The 18424-nt window shown below is 41.2% G+C and overlaps 1 protein-coding gene across 1 annotated transcript in view; it reads right to left on the reverse strand.

Annotated features, from left to right (window-relative positions):
* The window catches only part of GRK5 (G protein-coupled receptor kinase 5), a 320227-nt gene extending 302808 nt beyond the window's left edge, over window positions 1–17419 (reverse strand). The window contains exon 1 of the mRNA XM_074233539.1: window positions 17247–17419. Within this exon, the coding sequence (XP_074089640.1) occupies window positions 17247–17298 (52 nt within the window). The 5' untranslated portion in view covers window positions 17299–17419. The remainder of the gene's footprint in view (window positions 1–17246) is intronic.
* Between the last annotated feature and the right edge of the window lie 1005 nt (window positions 17420–18424).

The following is an 18424-nucleotide window of genomic DNA, read 5'->3' on the forward strand; positions in this document are numbered from 1 at the left end:
TACTAATGGTACATTAACCACAGATACCACTCACCACACTGGGATGTGAAAACAATCAAGAAAAGATTCTCCCCACTTTATCTACTCTGTCCCCTTGCTTCAAGGCAGAAATGCAGTACTGGAAACATGGCTAAATTATTTTTATGTTTCCAGGGAAGAAGCTTGCACAGTTGTCCTTAGTAAGCCATTCCATTAAAGGTGGAGCCAAGATGGTAGAGAGTAAGTCATTTCATTGTTAAAATATAAAAATTAAAACAGACAAATTTTGATGAAAAACTATCTGAAGACTATAGATTTGAAGCTGGAAGAGATGTTAGAGAGGATCTAATCCAATCCCTTCATTTTACAGATGAGGAAAAATGATCAACCCAAAGCTACACAAATAGAACTAGTTTGAGAATTTGGAATGTTAGTCTAAATCAAATAGGAAATCATAGAAAAATTCAGATATAGAGACAAAATATATTTGCATGTGGGATTTCCCAGAGATGGATTTTAAAACCTGAAGGGACAATGATAATTCCCTATTCTAGAGAAACTTATAGAAATTCTGTATTTCCCAGTAGGAAACAGATTCTGTAATTCTAGCTTAAGTAAATCACTGTAAATCTAGACTTGAAATAGTTACAGATGGAAGAACCCACATAACTCTATGACAACTGAGGGCATGGCTGCCAAGGCAAAGTTGACCCCAATGACAAAAATGGCAGAGACAAAGTTGACCCCAATGGCAAAATGGCAGAGACTGTAGTCTCCTCCCAAATTGACAAAAATATAGACCTGATTAAAACTTAAAGACCAAATAATGTTTAGAATGACTCTTACTTGCACCTGTACTTTGCTAAAGGAAATTCATTGTTTGAATTCAGTCTTGATTTCATTAGGCTAATTTCTGAAAAATACAAATATGACTTGGTACAGAAACCAGCACATGGGATAGGCTAAATTTTAGTGGCTTTCAAAGGAATTAAATCTTAATTCTTAGTCTGCTTTCAAAAACTTTGTGTCATGAGTGTGTCTGCATATCATGTACATTTCCACATAATTTAAAAGTAACCCCTAGGGGGATTGCACTCTGTTCTGGAAAATATTTCTCTATCCCACAGTAATGTTATTTTGTCAGCAAAGAAGAAATAACAAAACACAAAATATTAAGCATAAAAATTCTTACTGGTCATACTTACAATCAATTCCTCAGTTTGCCATTTAATTAATTATACTCCAAGTACCTGAGGTCTTAAGTTTGATTCAGTTAGACCTTTGCGATTTTTCAGTAATAGCCTACTTTTCATGACCCTGTGGACCATACTGGTCATGAGGTTTTCTTGGCAAAGATGTTGAAATGGTTTGCCAATTCCTTCTTCGGGGATTGTAGGCAAACAAAGGTTAAGTGACTTGCTCAGGGTCACACAGCTAGTTAAGTATTTGAGATCACATTTGAACTCAGGTTTTCTTGGCTGCCCCTAAGTTATGCTCTAAGTCCATCCAAAGGTGGATCACAACTTACACTTTTTTCTGTATCCCCCACATGACAGCTGGACACACAGAAATATCCCAACAAATGCCCACAGATTGACAGGAAGAAGTCAACCTGGGGACTGATCTCAGAAGTATTTTCATTAAGTCAGATTAGGGAAAAGAAAGACTTTAAAGATCACCTTCCACCCAATCAAGGCTTGAAACAACACACAGTATAAGCTAGAGCCAACAGAGGAACACAGATCTCCAGAGCCTCTGTGTTAGAGTCCTTCCTATTCTCTGTCAGGACAGTTTTGCTAGGATTTCTAGGGTAAAGATGGTATGAAACCTTAAAGGCCAAAGTCTGGGAAAAAGCGGTCATTTGAGATGTGACAGAAATGATCACCAAATAACAGATTCTCTCATAAGGGGTAAGGAAAAAAAACATTCTAATAAGGTGTCTTTTGCACCTACTTATTCCTACCATGGTTTTCAACTACCAAGGTCAGAAACCCTGCCAAAAACAACAGTATAAAATAATTAGCAACCCAATAGTTATTTAAATGTAAAATGAATACAGTGCTTTGGGTTGTACTATGAGAATCACCTTCCAGTTGGGAATGAATGGAACTGTCTGAAGCAATCAACCTTTTTGCTATCTCATATATATGTTGAAAAAAAAAAGGTTTATTAAATTCCTTTTCATCCAGTGATACTTATAGGGAGATATTTGGGGCAAATACAGAGTGCATTCCCTTCAGAACGATCATTAGTGGTTTAGAGGAAAAGCAAATGTGGATAGATAACTAGTAGTTACTAATTAGTATATATCATAGGGCCTGGCATCCTCTAACAGCCCCATCATTTCTGTGTCTTCAGAGGACTTCAGGATAACTTTTTTCCACCTTAGGCTGAGATTCCCTATCTCATCCAAGCTAGAAGTATAGTGGAAGCTTTCTGGCAGAACCCAATATGGACTGGCAAGGAATCTTTATCCTGCTCCATTTCTCAGATGCAGGCTGACAGGCTCCTCCTTAGGCAGTTTGGTATGCCCCTACTCCTGTGGGGCTCACCACATTGTTGTTAGGAAACCCAAAGTGGACAATGTCAACACCCAAATGTTAGGTCAACTACAATTCAGAACCACCAAACCCATGCAACACACCAGACTCAACTCTGAATAATAGATTACAAGCATCAACCAAATTTTGCCATTATTTATTTAGAAACTTCTAAGTCACTGAGAATTAAAAGCAGAGTGATAGGATGGGAAGTGTCAGATCTTAAACTGGGAAAGTTGGCCTTGAATTCTGACTCATATATTTAACTGGCTGTGTCACCACCACGGACAAATCACCTCATCTATCTCAGCCTCGGTGCTCTTGTGTAAAAATGAGGATAATGCCAGCCCTGCCTGACTCACTAGGTTGTGTGAGGGAAGTTCTGTTTTAAGCCTTAGAGCACTACTGAAATAAGAACATTAATTTTCCTCATCCCACATGAATTTAGTCTCTACTAATAACCCCACCCTTGGAAAAAATATTCTTCCTTACTAATTACTCTCCTAGGTCAGCTAAGTGGTTCAATTAGCTAGAGTGCCAGAACTGGAAACAGGGAGACCTGAATTCAAATTCAGCCTTAGACACTTATTAGCTATGTGACCCTAGACAAATTACTTCAGCCTATTTGCCTCAGTTTCCTCATCAGTAAAACGAACTGAAAAAGGAAATGGCAAATCACTCCAGTATCTTTGCCAAGAAAATCCCAAATGAGGTCACATAGGATAATCCTTTAGCCAGTACCAAATTTACAAATCACCCTCAAATATTTACCAGATCAGTCATCCCTTCTATGAAGAGCCCCCCTTTCTGGGCTCTTCAGGGAACTCTTTTATTTTTTAATATTACTCTAGGAGTCATGTGAGAAACATTTGAAGGTTATATCCCAAATGCAAAAAAGTCCTTGCCAAAATGGCAGTTGTCTTATCTGCAGAAACATTTCCTCCAAATTAATGGGAAGTTGAATGACCCCCAAACAAATATTTGTTTCAAACAAAAAGCTAGGAAAAAAAAAATTTGCAAAATGGGAAAAAAAATTACTCCTTAATCTCAAAGATCCATGAAAAGTGAACCTGCAAAAGTCAAAACACTTCCATGAACTTGATAATGGCAAATGGAAAGAACCTAATGATTCTTGGGAAAAGGGACAAAATGCAACACAAAAAATTATAAAGCTCTTTCATTCAACCATATCAACCAAGTATAGTGACTATAATTTACTATCACTTTCACATACATGCTCTCCTTTGATTCTCATAATAAAACTGTGAAGACAAGTAATGTAGGAATTTCCATTTTATGGTGAAGGAAAATGAGATTCATAGTCCTCAAGATCACAAGAAGCCAAAAACAGTACTTGAACCATTCTGGTTAAAATCAACTATAGAGAGAAATAGATATTTAATAAAAGTTATAAATGGGAATAGGGAAGGATGAATTATTTTGAGGTAATAATAGCTTTAGGAAAAGGCATACCTTGGTGTGGCTTTGGCAAGCTAGGATATATCTAAGTATCTGTGGGATAAGGGAAAAAGGACATTATAAAGTCAAAAAATACTGGAAGGGAATTCAGATGGTAGCAAAGTTGAATTTCATTTACTTTGCAATTTCCCAAATGGCTACTGACCTTAACTCCCAGCTTATCCACAATTTTAAATATTAAGACTTTGGGGGAACATTATATATTTTTACCCAGTCCAGTCATTCTGTCAAGAACCTGGCTTAGCCCAGGAAAATGTCTGATCCACTTTTATAGCTTGGGTATCCATATCAGACTCTGGTGTGGGAGTTGGTCACCTGTGGCTTCCATACTGACAACATTTGTGTTGATCTTTTTTGGTTATTCACAAGCTAATTGTTCATTGCCATGGTTCCTGTCCCTTTTGGTGGTGACATTCACTATCCACCAGAGCTATAACACATTAGCAACTGCTTTTCAATAGGAAATTTCTGGAGACAATGCCTTAATAATGAAGGAATAACTCTAGGCTAGGATTTGCTGGGACTTTCAGACACAGAAAGAAAAATATATTTTGTGACAATTCTACCTAAATTAAATGACTTATTCAGCAAAATTCCAATCAAACTATCAAAAAAATTATTTTATAGAGAAAAAATAGTAACAGATTTCATCTGGAGAAACAGAAGGTCAAGAATATCAAAGGAATTAATGAAAAAATGCAAAGGTGGCCTAACTATACCAGTTCTAAAATTATATTATAAAGCACTAATCATCAAAACTTTAGTACTAGCTAAGGAATAGAGTAATGGTGGATGAGTTGAATAGATTAGGTACAAAAGAGACAGTAGCAAATGACTATAGTAACTGTCTGACAAACCCAAAGAGTAGCTTTTGGGGATAAAAACTCACTATTTCACAAAACCTGTTGGGAAAACTAGAAAGAGTATGGCAGAAATTAGTCAAAGACTAGCATCCCACACCCTATTATCAAAATAAGGATAAAATGGGTACAGGATTTAGACATTAAAGGGTGATACCATAAGCCAATTAGTAGAACAAGAGATAGAGAACATTTATAAAATGAAAAAAATGGATAATTTTGATTACATTAAATTAAAAAGATTTTGCAGAAATAAAACCAATGTAATCAACATTAGAAGGAATACAGAAAGTTGGGAAACAATTTTTACAGCTACCATTTCTGATAAAGGACTCATTCTAAAATATATAGAGAAATGAATCAAATTTATAAAAATATAAGTCATTCCCTAATTGATAAATGTTCAAAGGATATGAACAGGCAGTTTTCAGTTAATGTTATCTTTATTGTTACCTTAATTATTGATTAGAGAAATGCAAGTTAAAACAACTCTGAGGTAACACCTCATATCAATCAGATTGATCAATATGACAAAAAAGGAAAATGATCAATGTTGGAACACTAATGCATTGTTGGTGGAGTTGTGAACTTATTCAATCTTTCTAGAGAACAATTTGGAACTACACCCAAAAGACAATAAAACTTAGGAAATCCTCTGATTTAGCAATACCTCTATTAGGTTTATATCCCAAAGAGATCATAAAAAAGGAAAAAACATCCACATGTAAAAAAATATTTATAGCTTCTCTGTGGTGTCAAAGAATTGAAAATTGAGGGGGATATCCATCAATTGAGGAATGACTGAACAAACTGTAGTATGTGAATGTAATGGAGTACTATTGTTCTGTAAGAAATCATGAAGAGCAGCCTTGAGGGACTTGCTCATTCCATCAGTGCAACAACTGGGAACAATATTGGGCTGTCTGCAAAGGAGAGTGTGATCTGTATCCAGATAAGGAGCTCTGAAGTTTGAACAAAGTGCAAGGACTATTCCCTTTAATTTAGAAAAAGGCAGATATCTTATTGTCTGATCTTGTTACCTCTTAGACTTCTCTTCTCTTCGTTAAGGATATGATTTCTCTCTATCACACCCAATTTGGATCAAGGTACAACATGGAAACGAGGTAAAGACTGACAGAGTGCTTTCTGTGGGGGGGGGGGAGCAAGATGGGGGGAAATTGTAAAACTTAAATAATATCTTTAATAAAAATAAATTTAAAAAAAGAAATCATGAACAGGCAGATTTCAGAAAAGCCTAGAAAGAACTTTTGCTGAGTGAAGTGAGCAGAACCAGGAGAACAAAATACATTTAACAGACCATTACCAGCAACAATGTGTGATAAACAATTGTGATGGACTTAGCTCTTCTCAGCAATACAATAATCAAAGACAATTCTAAAGGATTTGTGATAGAAAATACCATCTATATCCAGAGAAAGAACTATAGAGTCTGAATGCAGACCAAAGCATATGATTTTCCATTAAAATTTCTGTTTTATGCTTTATGGTTTTTTAACCCTCTCATGATTTTTTGTTCCCTTTTGCTCTGATTCATCTTTCACAACATGACTAATATGGAAATATGTTTAACACAGTTATACATGTATAACTATTTCAGATTACTAGCTGTCAAGGGGAAAGGGAAGGAAGGTAGAGAGGGAGAAAAATGTGGAACTCAAAATCTTATAAAAAAAAGTTAACATTGAAAAAATTATCTTTGCATGTAGCAGGAATAATAAATAAACTTAATTTAAAAAAAAAAAAGAAAAATACATTTTGTCAAGAAGGCCTTTTAGTCTCCACCCTCCCTCCAATTATACCACATCTCTACTGATCCAGGTTGGATGTCATTGCAATTTAAGGACACAGAAGGTTGTTTCTTTGTTTATTTCAAATTCAGTCTTCTAGCCACAACCTGGAAGAGGGAGGGGGGATGTGGTTTCACTTCATTGCTGGAGTTTTTTTTTTAATCTTAAAAATTTCACAACTGATACATATGACAATACTAATCAATAAATGACCATAGTACAACTTAGGTAATAGGTACTTACAACTTTCTAGCCTTTGGATAGCTTCTATCTCATTTATTAAAGTGGAGACTTATTAGAAACACAACGAAGCATGAGTATTATAATAACTTTTCCAAAGACAGGTGGCAGGTGGATAATCCATTTCTCCTTGCATGTCAGTGGCAAGGATAGGTGTAAAACTGACTATAAACCTATATCCGCCACATACCATCTCATACAAAGAACAGGTAGATCAGTTATCTCTAGTAATGGGCAAATTAACCTTTGTCCTAGAGACCAGTAATGTACTTGTATGATTCCTCCCTTAACAACTGCCATTTCCACAATTTACTTCATAGTCTTTCAGAGATGAAACTGCCCTCCAGTTGCCACAACCAGGGTCCTATCACCACTAAGCCCTTCTTTCAGGAATGCCTTTCCTCCATGTCTTGTTAGGAGTAAAGATAAAAGACTCTCAGAACAACAGATACTTGTAGGAGCATTGACCTCTGCATTGCTGCTTCCCCCTCCCTCCACATGAATTTGCCCCAAACATAGTTTCAGTTAGTTATAGCTCTGGTGGATAGTGAATGTCACCACCAAAAGGGATGGGAACCATGGCAATGAACAATTAGCCTGTGAATAACCAAAAAAGATCAACACAAATGTTGTCAGTATGGAAGCCACAGGTGACCAACTCCCACACCAGAGTCTGATATGGATACCCAAGCTACAAAAGTGAACTCTCAATAAGGCTGGGCATCTGTGAAAATTTCACTTCCCGAATCACCTTGGTCAGGATCCATGGGAGATTAGTGACCGGGAGTCACTGGCTCAGAGTGAAATAGGCATCTGGACCTTGGGCAAGTTATTTAGCTCCTCTAAGATTCAATTTACTAATCTAAAAAATGGGAATAATAAGACCTCTGAAATGTACCTCCTAAGGCTTCAATAACGATCAAATGAGATAATGTATGGAGAACACTTTTTAAAGATTAAATTTCTATGTAAATGTCAAGTATCATTATTATGCTATTCTTATTACTAAATCATATTGTGCTTTGTAATTCCAGAAGCATTTATTGTTCTACAATATACCAACGGTGTATTAAGTAGTATTAAGTATTGAGAACACAATGTCTAAAATGAAAATAGTCCCTGGCCCGAAAAAGCTTACATTCTACCGTGGGGGATGGAGGTAGGGATGGAGAACAATACGTACAAAAAAATTCAACACAAAATTTATAACTAAATACATAACAATGAAGGGGAAAGGGAGAACACAAACCATAGTTATGTCCTCACAAAGGAAATGGGGCTTGAATCGAGGCTTGAAGAGACTTAGATATGCCAAGAAGTTGAAGTGAGGAAAGGAGAACATTTCAAACCTAAGCAAGGGCATGGAATGTGGAGATGGAATGTCATTCACTATGAATAGTAATAATAATAATAATAATAATTATTATTATTATTATTATTATTATTATTATTATTACTGGATGGGATGTGGACAGCAAGGTGAATAGAGAAATATGTCTAGAATCAGGAAGACTCATCTTTGTAAGTTCAAATCTAACCTCAGACACTTATTAATAACTGTGTGACTCTGGCCAAGCCAAGTCACTCCATCCTGATTTCCTCAGTTTCCACAATTGTAAAATGAGCTGGAGAAAGAAATGACAAACTACTCCAGTATCTGTGCCAAGAAAGCCCCAGTCAAAGAGTCAGACAAGTCTGACATTCAATAACACAGAAGTTTTAGCAAACGCTATAGTGCATCATGTCACATTAGCAAAGCTTTGTAAGTCAAAATAGCACATAACCAACTTTCCATGGTTTACTTTAAGCAAATGAGTGACAAAATGAAGGCCTTCCCCCCCATAATATGCCTACCGGCATTGATCCAATTTATTACTGGGTTCTCCTGTCAAGGGAATATTGCCGTTGATTCTCTGGTCAAAGTCATGTGACATTTTATATCATCACTAAAGAAAAGAAACTCCAATTATCTTATTTGTTTCAATGACAGGCTGATATGTGAGTGATCTCTAATTGGATCATCATGAAAATGCTTCAACTCTCTTAGGATACAGTTCTGAAAGGAAAAATCATTTGAAATGCTCTAAGGGAGTAAGCTTTTTCTGAATTATCTTTTAAAATAAATAAAACTATACCATCTTTCTTTATTATCCTACTTCTATGAATCAATCTACAGTGGAAGTCTGGACTGGACTTGTTTTTCCTATTTCACTTTAGTTTAATAGCAAGATTTTGAAGCCTGCAAAGAGATTTCCCAACTCACATCTTGTGAATCCACTACATTTACTTATACAACTCTAAATTTTTCCTTAATATGATGTTTATTTTTAAATATCCCATCTTGAGCTTTGAGGTGGAACTCAGGGTATTACTTGAATCTAGAACTGGGGGTGGTGTCCTCATAAAGATCTGAGACCCATGATACCACTGCCCAGGAATATGGATCTTTACTAAGTTTTTCTCTGGGATCTTGTTTTCTCTTTTTTCTGTTTTGTTTTGTTTTGATTTCTCATGTTAGGGGGTCGATTTGTTGTTACTAACCTAGTCAGTTTTCCTAAAACTCACTGGGCCTCAAAATCATTCTCTGGTAGTGGATTAATTTGAGAGGGTCACTAACCCTTACTAACCACTAAAAATAAAAGGCTATGAAGTTTCGACACTAAAACAGTCTGTCTCCAGGAGAGTACATTAATCACTGTATGAAGCATTTTTGAGTAAGGCTGAAATCTGACAGGCAAGCTGCATATAATTTGACCTTTAAAACTTGGGGCAGGGGCACTCTCAGACAAATACTGCAGGGTCCATCAGGAAAGAGCCTCCTTTCCAGTTAGGGTGATCAAAGGCTGTGCTTGGGTGGCATAATTAAGTATAAGTTTTCTACTAGTATCCTGTCATACCTAAAACAAAAGGTTCTTATTTCAGTCCTGTCTTTAGTGGTTTTCATTTTTACAAGTCTCAGCTTTGATTAGATCCTCTTTTGAAAACACCATGTTCCACAAAATTAACAGTTTCTTTTCCAGGTTTGGATCCTTTCTCCAAAGAATGCTTTTTAAAATTATCCCTAAAGCTTTCTGCAGGTTGTTAGCAGCTAGAACTGTGGTACAAAACAGTAAATCATCCAAGCCTGTCAAGATACAGTCAAAACCATGAATACAAAGCTCAGGATCTTGATGCTGAGAGGAAATAGGGGTAAGAAGGCTTTTCATTGGTACAGTGTTCTTCCACAACGATTTTACGGTTGTAACTGAAAACCTGGAAATTTTATAAATTGCCCTCATTTTAATTCCTACTTTTCTCTAACATAGGTCTGGATTATTTATTACCTGCGCCAACTAATTCCTAAAACTAATAAGCTCTTTGCAAAATTGACAATAAACAAGTCAGAACTGCTGCCTCATTTAAAAAATTTAGATGAGAAAAGTTTAAATTTCACATCTTTTCCCCTTTGTACCACACTGAAAAACCTCAGTATTCATTGATTGCTCCCCCACCTGGTAAATTTTTTCCTTAGTTTAATTTCCCCATGGAAATGCTTCAGATCTCTCAGGATAGAGATTTTAAGGAGAAATTTTAAGTGATTAAAGGAATAATCTCAAATTTTTCATTTGCTTTTCATCATTATCTTTTAATAATACAAAAGGTAGGGGGGGTGGCTAGGTGGCATAGTGGATAAAGCACCGGCCTTGGAGTCAGGAGTACCTGGGTTCAAATCCGGTCTCAGACACTTAATAATTACCTAGCTGTGTGGTCTTGGGCAAGCCACTTAACCCCATTTGCCTTACAAAAGCCTAAAAAAAAAAAAGAATAAAAATACACAAGGTCGTACGTTTCTTCCTCTCTGGCTTCCTTTAAGTCCCAACTAAAATCCTAGCCTCAGGAAGCCTTTTCCAATCCCTCTTAATTCTAGTGCCTTCCCTCTCTCAATTATTTCCTATTTGTCCTGTATATAGTTTTGCTTGGTTTGTTTGTGGTTCCCTATTAGACTGTCAGGAGTTCTTTTCACTTCCCCAGTGGTTTGCATCTTTTTACATCCCAGGGCCTGCCCATACTAGGACATTATTAAGTGTTTTTAATGGCTCTCTGATTTCTTCAGTGAAAGAATTTCTAGTCCTGGCATCAGATCAAATCCTGAATCTACCTATTACCTACTGGTTATGTTACATTATATTACTAGGTTTCAAGTTATCTCACTGACAGAATAGGGATAAAACTTGTAAACCGCTCCCCCCCCTTGGCTTTAAGAGGCAGTTGAGAAAACTAGAGGAAAAGTGCTTCATAAAATAAGTATTTTGTAAAAATACTGTGCTCTCATCATTATTATTGCACATATTATTTTGGAACTTCGTTTTGCTTAAGAATGTCCCGATTTTTTTTTCTGCATTTCATATAGCTTGAATGATTAAAGTGAAGTTGTCCCTCTCTTTTATTCTTTTCCTATGGCCAGCTATGATTTGCTCTTTTTGTGAACTAACATACCTCAGCTAAAAATGTATCCCACCCAAAGCAACAAAAATCTATTATGATATTGTGCAAGTAATCAACTCTCATGTTATTTTTAAAATTGTTCTTAGGGAATTATCTGCCCCCTATAGTCTATATTTTCCAAATACTATGTTTTTGTAGAAGTGAATATTAGGCAAAATACACCCATGAAGACAATCCCTTAGATGTATTTTACAACTGTGCATCTGTGTATGGTTTGCAAAGTATTTTCACATTATCCCCTTTTAGTCTAACAACAACAATATGAAGCAAACTGAGTAAGTCTTTCTAGTTTTCAAATGAGGAACTAAAGGCTCAGGGAGAGGTTAAGTGATTTGCTTAGGGTCACCAAACTAATAAGTGGCAGAGCTAGGACCAGATTCCAAGACTTCTGATTCCTAGTCCAATGTGCTATCCATTACAACACACCATTATAATGGTACTTGGGAATAGCTGTAGCCCTGGATCTTTGGAGAGAGGCTCTTTATCTTAATTCACAATTTCTAAATAGTTTAATCCTAAGCTTAGCCCAAAATAGACTGGTCCTACATACTGAATTTTAAAACTGTCCACATCCTTGGGAATTTTTATAATGATACTGTGATTTCCCATGGTTGAACTGATAGCTCTTAGTATATAAAGTCTCTAAATTTGACCAGATACTCTATCAAGCCAGTTCCTAAACTTTGGTATTTCCTGGGAGTCAGTGAGGCATCCCTGGAAGCTTAATTTCAAATCCACAGCAGGGTACCATTCAATAAGTTACAGCAAGAATTATAGCAGCTGCCAGAGATGTCCAATTTACATGGGGATTAGTTTGGGCCTTCGAAGAATCTAGCACTTTGGATTTTAGAGATTTTGAGCCACAGCAGATGCATAATGTGACACAGCTCTGAGATACTGCCATAAGAAAAATACACTGAAAGTTCTCCAGCAGCATTTTTTATGATTTTTCTTTTTAAAAAATGTCTCTAAGAAAAACTAAAATCACTAAAATAATTTTTCTAGGAGAAAAGTAGTTCTGAAAAACCCTTGCTTTCTATGTATCTATTTCCACTTTTCTAGTAGGAAAAAAAAAAGGGGGAGTTGAGTTGTACTGAACTGGCAAAACTGTTCTGAAATCCATTGTCATTGCCAATCCGAATGCTGCTGTTTTTCGGTCTAGTATGTCTGAATAACTATTTTAAAGTTTGGATATTAAGTATACTTTGTGGTATCACTAAAATAGATGCAACTACATTAATGCAGCATTTCAAAGGCATTCCATTGCGCTAATGGCCAAAGCACACAGATGTTTCTGTTCAATTATCATCATTATCTTTCAGGAAAAGTATATAGCCTAGGGATGTGGGAAAATAGGGTGAAAAAGAGAGTCACTGCTTAAAAGGAGACATCCTCCTGCCTATTTCCTGGTTGCTCTCCCATCCTTTCACTTTCCCTTTTAGGAAAGAAACCTCTCTAACCCTTCATTTTGAGCCTCAGAACCATGTAGACCTATAAAACTGGCCAGGTAGCTGTAGCTAACAAAGTACCTCCCCAATACTTCCTTTTCTCTAGTAGTCAAGGCATAAATAGCAGTGATTGTTTAAAGTTCTAACATCTTTCTTAGTTCATGCTTCTAAGTACTTACTGGTCTCATGTTATTAAATAGAGGTAGTGATGGTGGAAATTATCATAGACCTGGGAGGAACCCGAGAGATCATCTAATCTAATCTCCTTTTGGAGAGATCATTTAGATTTGGGGGGGGCGGGAATGACCCAAACAAGAAAGATCACATGGCATAATAATCACAAAGCCTGGATAAAAAACTTAGGTTTCATCGCTCCTAGCTCTGTAATTTTTCCCCTACGAAAAATTATATTTTACCCTGTGTTGTAAATCTTCAAAAACCTTTATTGATCAAATTCAAGATAATGCTTTTATTTGTAATAAAGTTTAGACACTTGTAGTGCCTCTTTGTTATATGAGTTTTTACTTGGAAGTAAGATGGTAGGGTGGCAACATTCCTTGCTTTCCTATATGTATACACACATATAAATGTCAGAAAAATCTTTACAGCACATGATTTAAATAATTAAAGAAGACTGGAACTACTCTCTTTAAAGTTATTCCAACTTTAGTCTTTTGAATTTAAAAGACTTTAAACCAAGTTGTAAAGGTATACATGTTATGGTTCTTTTGCCACTGAATAGTCCTCTATTTCATACATTGGTAAAAATGGATACTTGTGGTAGCTCAGGAAAGACTCTTAAAGGATTTAATTGATGTTCGACTCTTTTAAGGACAAGCAAATGGGGGATGGGAATGGAGAGAGAGAGAGAGATTGATTCATTTTTGATATTTTTAAATTATGAATTTGTGTTTTTAACTTCATTAATTCCAGAATGGATTACAGTGAATTTTAGAGTTGGTCACTATTTCCCAATTATTAAAACCCAAAGAATCTCTGTACTGTTTATTATGATATTTTTGAAAAATGGTGTCCTAATGTAGTTCTTTGCTCCAGTTACTTCCCTCTTTTCTTGCCTGCCTTTTTTAAAAACAGAAAATCTGAATTTATAAATTATTTGGGGGGGAAAAGTCAACCATCTGTCATTAAGGATATACAGTAATGATGAAACATAGGCTCCCAAATTTACCCACCAATGTGGATCATTATAAATTTCTTTATAGCATTTAGAAAAATGCAACTGTCTTTCTTCAAAACTATGCTTCTCTATTGTCAGGGACAATGGGACTCGTACTTTAAAGCCACATTTTAAATTGTTTAGGTTGTACTTGTTAAGTTACTGAATTGAATTCTATACTCCCTAGTCACATTTCTCATCTGGAACCTTTAACAAGAATATTTAAGAAATAACCAGTCAAGGGGGGGGGGGGGGTTCCTACCAGATGCAAATTTGCATCTTTCACGAGGTCAAAGTTTATAAGATTTTACTTTTTTAGATAGTGTTTTTAATATCTGACATTGTGTTAAATTGACTGAGCATTTGGAGAATAAGCCCATGCTGGGAATGTTAGCTAAAATTACTTAAGGAAAGATCTAAAACAATTAGATTTTTCTATTCTAAAGCTGACATTATTACTGTGCTTCATTTCTTTTTTAAAAAAAACTATGCAATTTTATCTCTGAGTTTAGGTAATAAAAACTACAAAAACAAAATAAATAAGAATGACTATTACATGTACTTTGAGTCTCATGGTTTTGTTCTCTTCTTAACATGAGAGAGGGAAAAAAGATCTCCAGGAAAGCATTTCCTTATAAATCACAAGTTTTTCTCTTAACTTATGTGAATGTCTCTACTTTTCCCTTACTTGGGAACTTATCTCCATTTCAAAGGCATCATCTGGTGGTCATTTTCTCCCTGCTGAAAAAAACTAAACTTTTAAGGCAAACTGAGAAATCTAAGAAAGAGGAAGCTTAATATACTTTCCTGAGTTGTTTAAATTGCTACAATTCTTCCCTTAGAATATGGATGGTTTGGTCATCCTGGTGGAAATCTGTCAGTCCATATAAATTCCCAGCTGAATCTTTTACTTTCAAGGAGTCTAATTTATTAGCCTGACAAACAGAAGTAGCTGGTACTAAATTAATCTCAGTGAGAACACTTTTAGTAAATGGGGAAAACATTTCTATCTCACTCCTCTTCCCAGTGATATAAAGCAGCACATACAAGTGGAACCACCAAAGGATAAGAATCAGAATAAATTGAACGGAAATTGATTTTAAACTTAGAACTGTCTACAAGAGTAATTTCTATGAACAGCATGCATAATTCAACACAAGAGAAACTTATTTAGTATTGCATCAACTACAGGTCCACACCACCTACAGACATGGATTCTCAAGAAAAAATTTCAGAGTAAAGATTAAAAACTTTTGTAATCCCTGTAATATATAGTGTTTCCACCACTAATTGGTGCTACACATGTTGTTATAATATTAAATCTTGATAATAAGAAATAGAAGGGTAGCTAGATGGAGCAGTGAATATAGAGCACTGGTCCTGGAGTCAGGCATCCCTGAGTTCAAATCTGGCCTCAGACACTTAATAATGACCTAGCTGTGTGGCCTTGGGCAAGTCACTTAACCCCATTGCCTTGCAAAAGCCTAAAATAAATAAATAAATAAGGAGTAGAAGAAGTAGAAGTAGTAGTAGAAGTAGTGGTAGAAGTAAAAGTGGTAGTAGTAGCAGCAGCAGCAGTAGTAGTAGAAGTGGTAGTAGTAGCAGCAGCAGCAGCAGCAGTAGTAGTAGTAGTAATAATAGTAGAAGTGGTAGTAATAGTGGTAGTAGTAGTAGCAGCAGCAGTAGTAGTAATGTAGTAATAGCAGTAGTAGTAGTAGTAGTAGTAGTAGTAGTAGTAGTAGTAGTAGTAGTAGTAGTAGTAGTAGTAGTAGTAGTGTGCCTGCAGATCTGTGAGCCATCATGGGACAACACTGTATCTCCTACACAGTGCTTGGAAACTCTTTGCCAGACAGAACTTGCTATCTACAAAGCTACAGTGGCTGTTTTTAAAACCTGGCTCTATCACATTTCAATATGTCAAAGTCCTATCACCTCCTCTGTTACAGACAAGATGAGCTGTGACTAGTGAAGAGGGAAGGGAATGGGAGAAGGAAATCATGAACTAATTAGAATGTGTGTCCCTCCTGTCTCTCTTTTTTCCCCAAAAGATCGTGCTCCAGGGAGTGTTGGAGAGAAACCTGAGTCGAAGAGAAGAGCTGCCCAAGTGCCGTCTCCCAGTGCGCAAGCACGGCTCACTCCGAGCCGCTACACAGACTGGACCACGAGGTGACGGGGAGCCCGAAGCCACGGGCATCACTTCGCTTCTGGGGGTCCCCCAGCCATCCATCCATCGCAGTCGGTGAAGGGAGCGCGCGGGGCGCGGGGCGCGGGGCGCGGGGCGCGGGGCGCGGGGCGCGGGGCGCGGGGCGCGGGGCGCGGGGGCGGGGCGCGCGGGGCGCGGCGGCCCCTTCCGTGAAGCCGGCATTCCCACAGCGGACTCCGCAGGTCTCGGACGAGCCCCGCTGCCCGCAGCGCAGAGCCGCCCTGGGAAGGCGCTCCCACCTGGCCGCGCCCCGGCGCCGGTGCCGCGTCCAGCCTCTCGGGGTCGGACCGCGCTTTCTCACGCGGGAGGAGAGTCGCCGCGGCGCCGCTGTCCTGCCGGTCCCGGGCCGCCGCGCTCCGGCCGCGTCCTGCACAAGGCTCCGGGCGGCCGGTGCCGTCGGGCTCGGGGCGCCTCCGTGCCCGGGCTGGTGCCGCCGGCCGGCGCGGGGCTGCGGGCGGGGGCCGGGGCTCGGCCGGGGAGCGCTCGCCTCGCGCTCACACGCAGCCTCACACTCGCCCGCCCGGGCTGGCGGGGCCGGCGGGGCTGACGGGGCCGGGGGGGGCCGGCGGGGCTGGACAGGCTGGCCGGGCTGGCGGGGCCGACGGGGCCGGCGGGGCTGACGGGGCCGGGGGGGGCCGGGGGGGCCGGCGGGGCTGGACAGGCTGGCCGGGCTGGCGGGGCCGACGGGGCTGACGGGGCCGGGGGGACTGGCCGGGCCAGCGGGGCTGGCGGGGCCGGGGGGGCCGGCGGGGCTGGACAGGCTGGCCGGGCTGAAGGGGCCGACGGGGCTGACGGGGCTGACGGGGCCGGGGGGACTGGCGGGGCCGGGGGGGCTGGCCGGGCCGGCGGGTCCGGGGGGGGGGGCCGGCGGGGCTGGACAGGCTGGCCGGGCTGAAGGGGCCGACGGGGCTGACGGGGCTGACGGGGCCGGGGGGACTGGCGGGGCCGGGGGGGCTGGCCGGGCCGGCGGGTCCGGGGGGGGGCCGGCGAGGCCGGGGGGTCCGGCGGGGCCGGCGGCGCGGCTTACCTTCCCTGGCTTTCAGCAACACGGTGTTGGCCACGATGTTTTCCAGCTCCATGGACAGCGGCGGCGTGGGCGAGGCGGCGGGGCGTCCGGGTCTCGAGCGGCCGCCGGCAGCGGGAGCGGGAGCCGTGTCTGCCTACCGCATGATGCCCGCCCGGCCCCGAGTCCTCCTCCTCCTCCTCCTCCTCGCTGGAGGCGGCCGCGGCGCCGGCCTCCCTCCGGCCCCCTCCCCCTCCCTCCGAGCCGCCCCCCGCCCCCCGCGCCCCGCGCCCCGCGCTCACTCCATTCTCCTCCCTCCGGCTCTCGCCGGTTTAAGGTTTCAGGCGCGTCTGCCCGGGCTCCGTCCCTCCCGGGGGCGTGGCGGCGGGCCGCGGCACTGCGCAGGCGCCGGCCCGGGAGCCCGTCCGGCCGCGGCGCCCGGGGAGAGGGATCCTGGGAGCTGTAGTCGCCCCGCCCCCCGCCGGCCCCGCCCCCGCCGGCCCCGCCCCCCGGCTTCCCCGGGTGTGACGGGGCCCTGAGTGTGCGTGACGCGACGGGGAGAGGAATCCCCTGGTCCTGCCAGGCCGCCTCCTCCGGGGTCCGCGGGAGAGGGCAGAGGCGGCGGCCGCTCACCGCCCCGCGCCCCGCCCCCGCGCCCCGCGCCCCAGTCCCTGCTTTCCCCATTTCGGCGCCGGAGGAGACGCGCAGGGGGCGCGGGGCGCGGGCCAGGCCCACCCGCTGCAGTGCTCCAGGCTCGGGGGGCCGGGAGGAAGCTGGGGCGGGCCCGCTCCCGAACTGATCGCGCGTGAGAACCGCCGCGCTCGGCAGCACGGACCTGGGGTGCACCGCCCGCTGGGCACCGCACGGGGGGGGCGGGGTGCGCACACAGACACCCACAGACATGCACACAGACACTCACGCACAGTCTCAGTCACACACACACACACACACACAGACACGCTCACACAGACACTCACACACAGTCTAAGTCACACACACAGACAGGCTCACACACGCACACAGTCTCAGTCAAACACACACACAGGCACGCACACAGACACTCACACAATCTCAGTCACACACACAGACACGCTCACACAGACACACACACAGTCCAAGTCACACACACACAGACAGGCTCACACACACGCACACAGTCTCAGTCAAACACACTCACACACAGACACGCACACAGACACTCA

Source organism: Macrotis lagotis, chromosome 4, assembly GCF_037893015.1.
Source record: "Macrotis lagotis isolate mMagLag1 chromosome 4, bilby.v1.9.chrom.fasta, whole genome shotgun sequence".
Classification (NCBI taxonomy): Eukaryota; Metazoa; Chordata; class Mammalia; order Peramelemorphia; family Peramelidae; genus Macrotis; species Macrotis lagotis.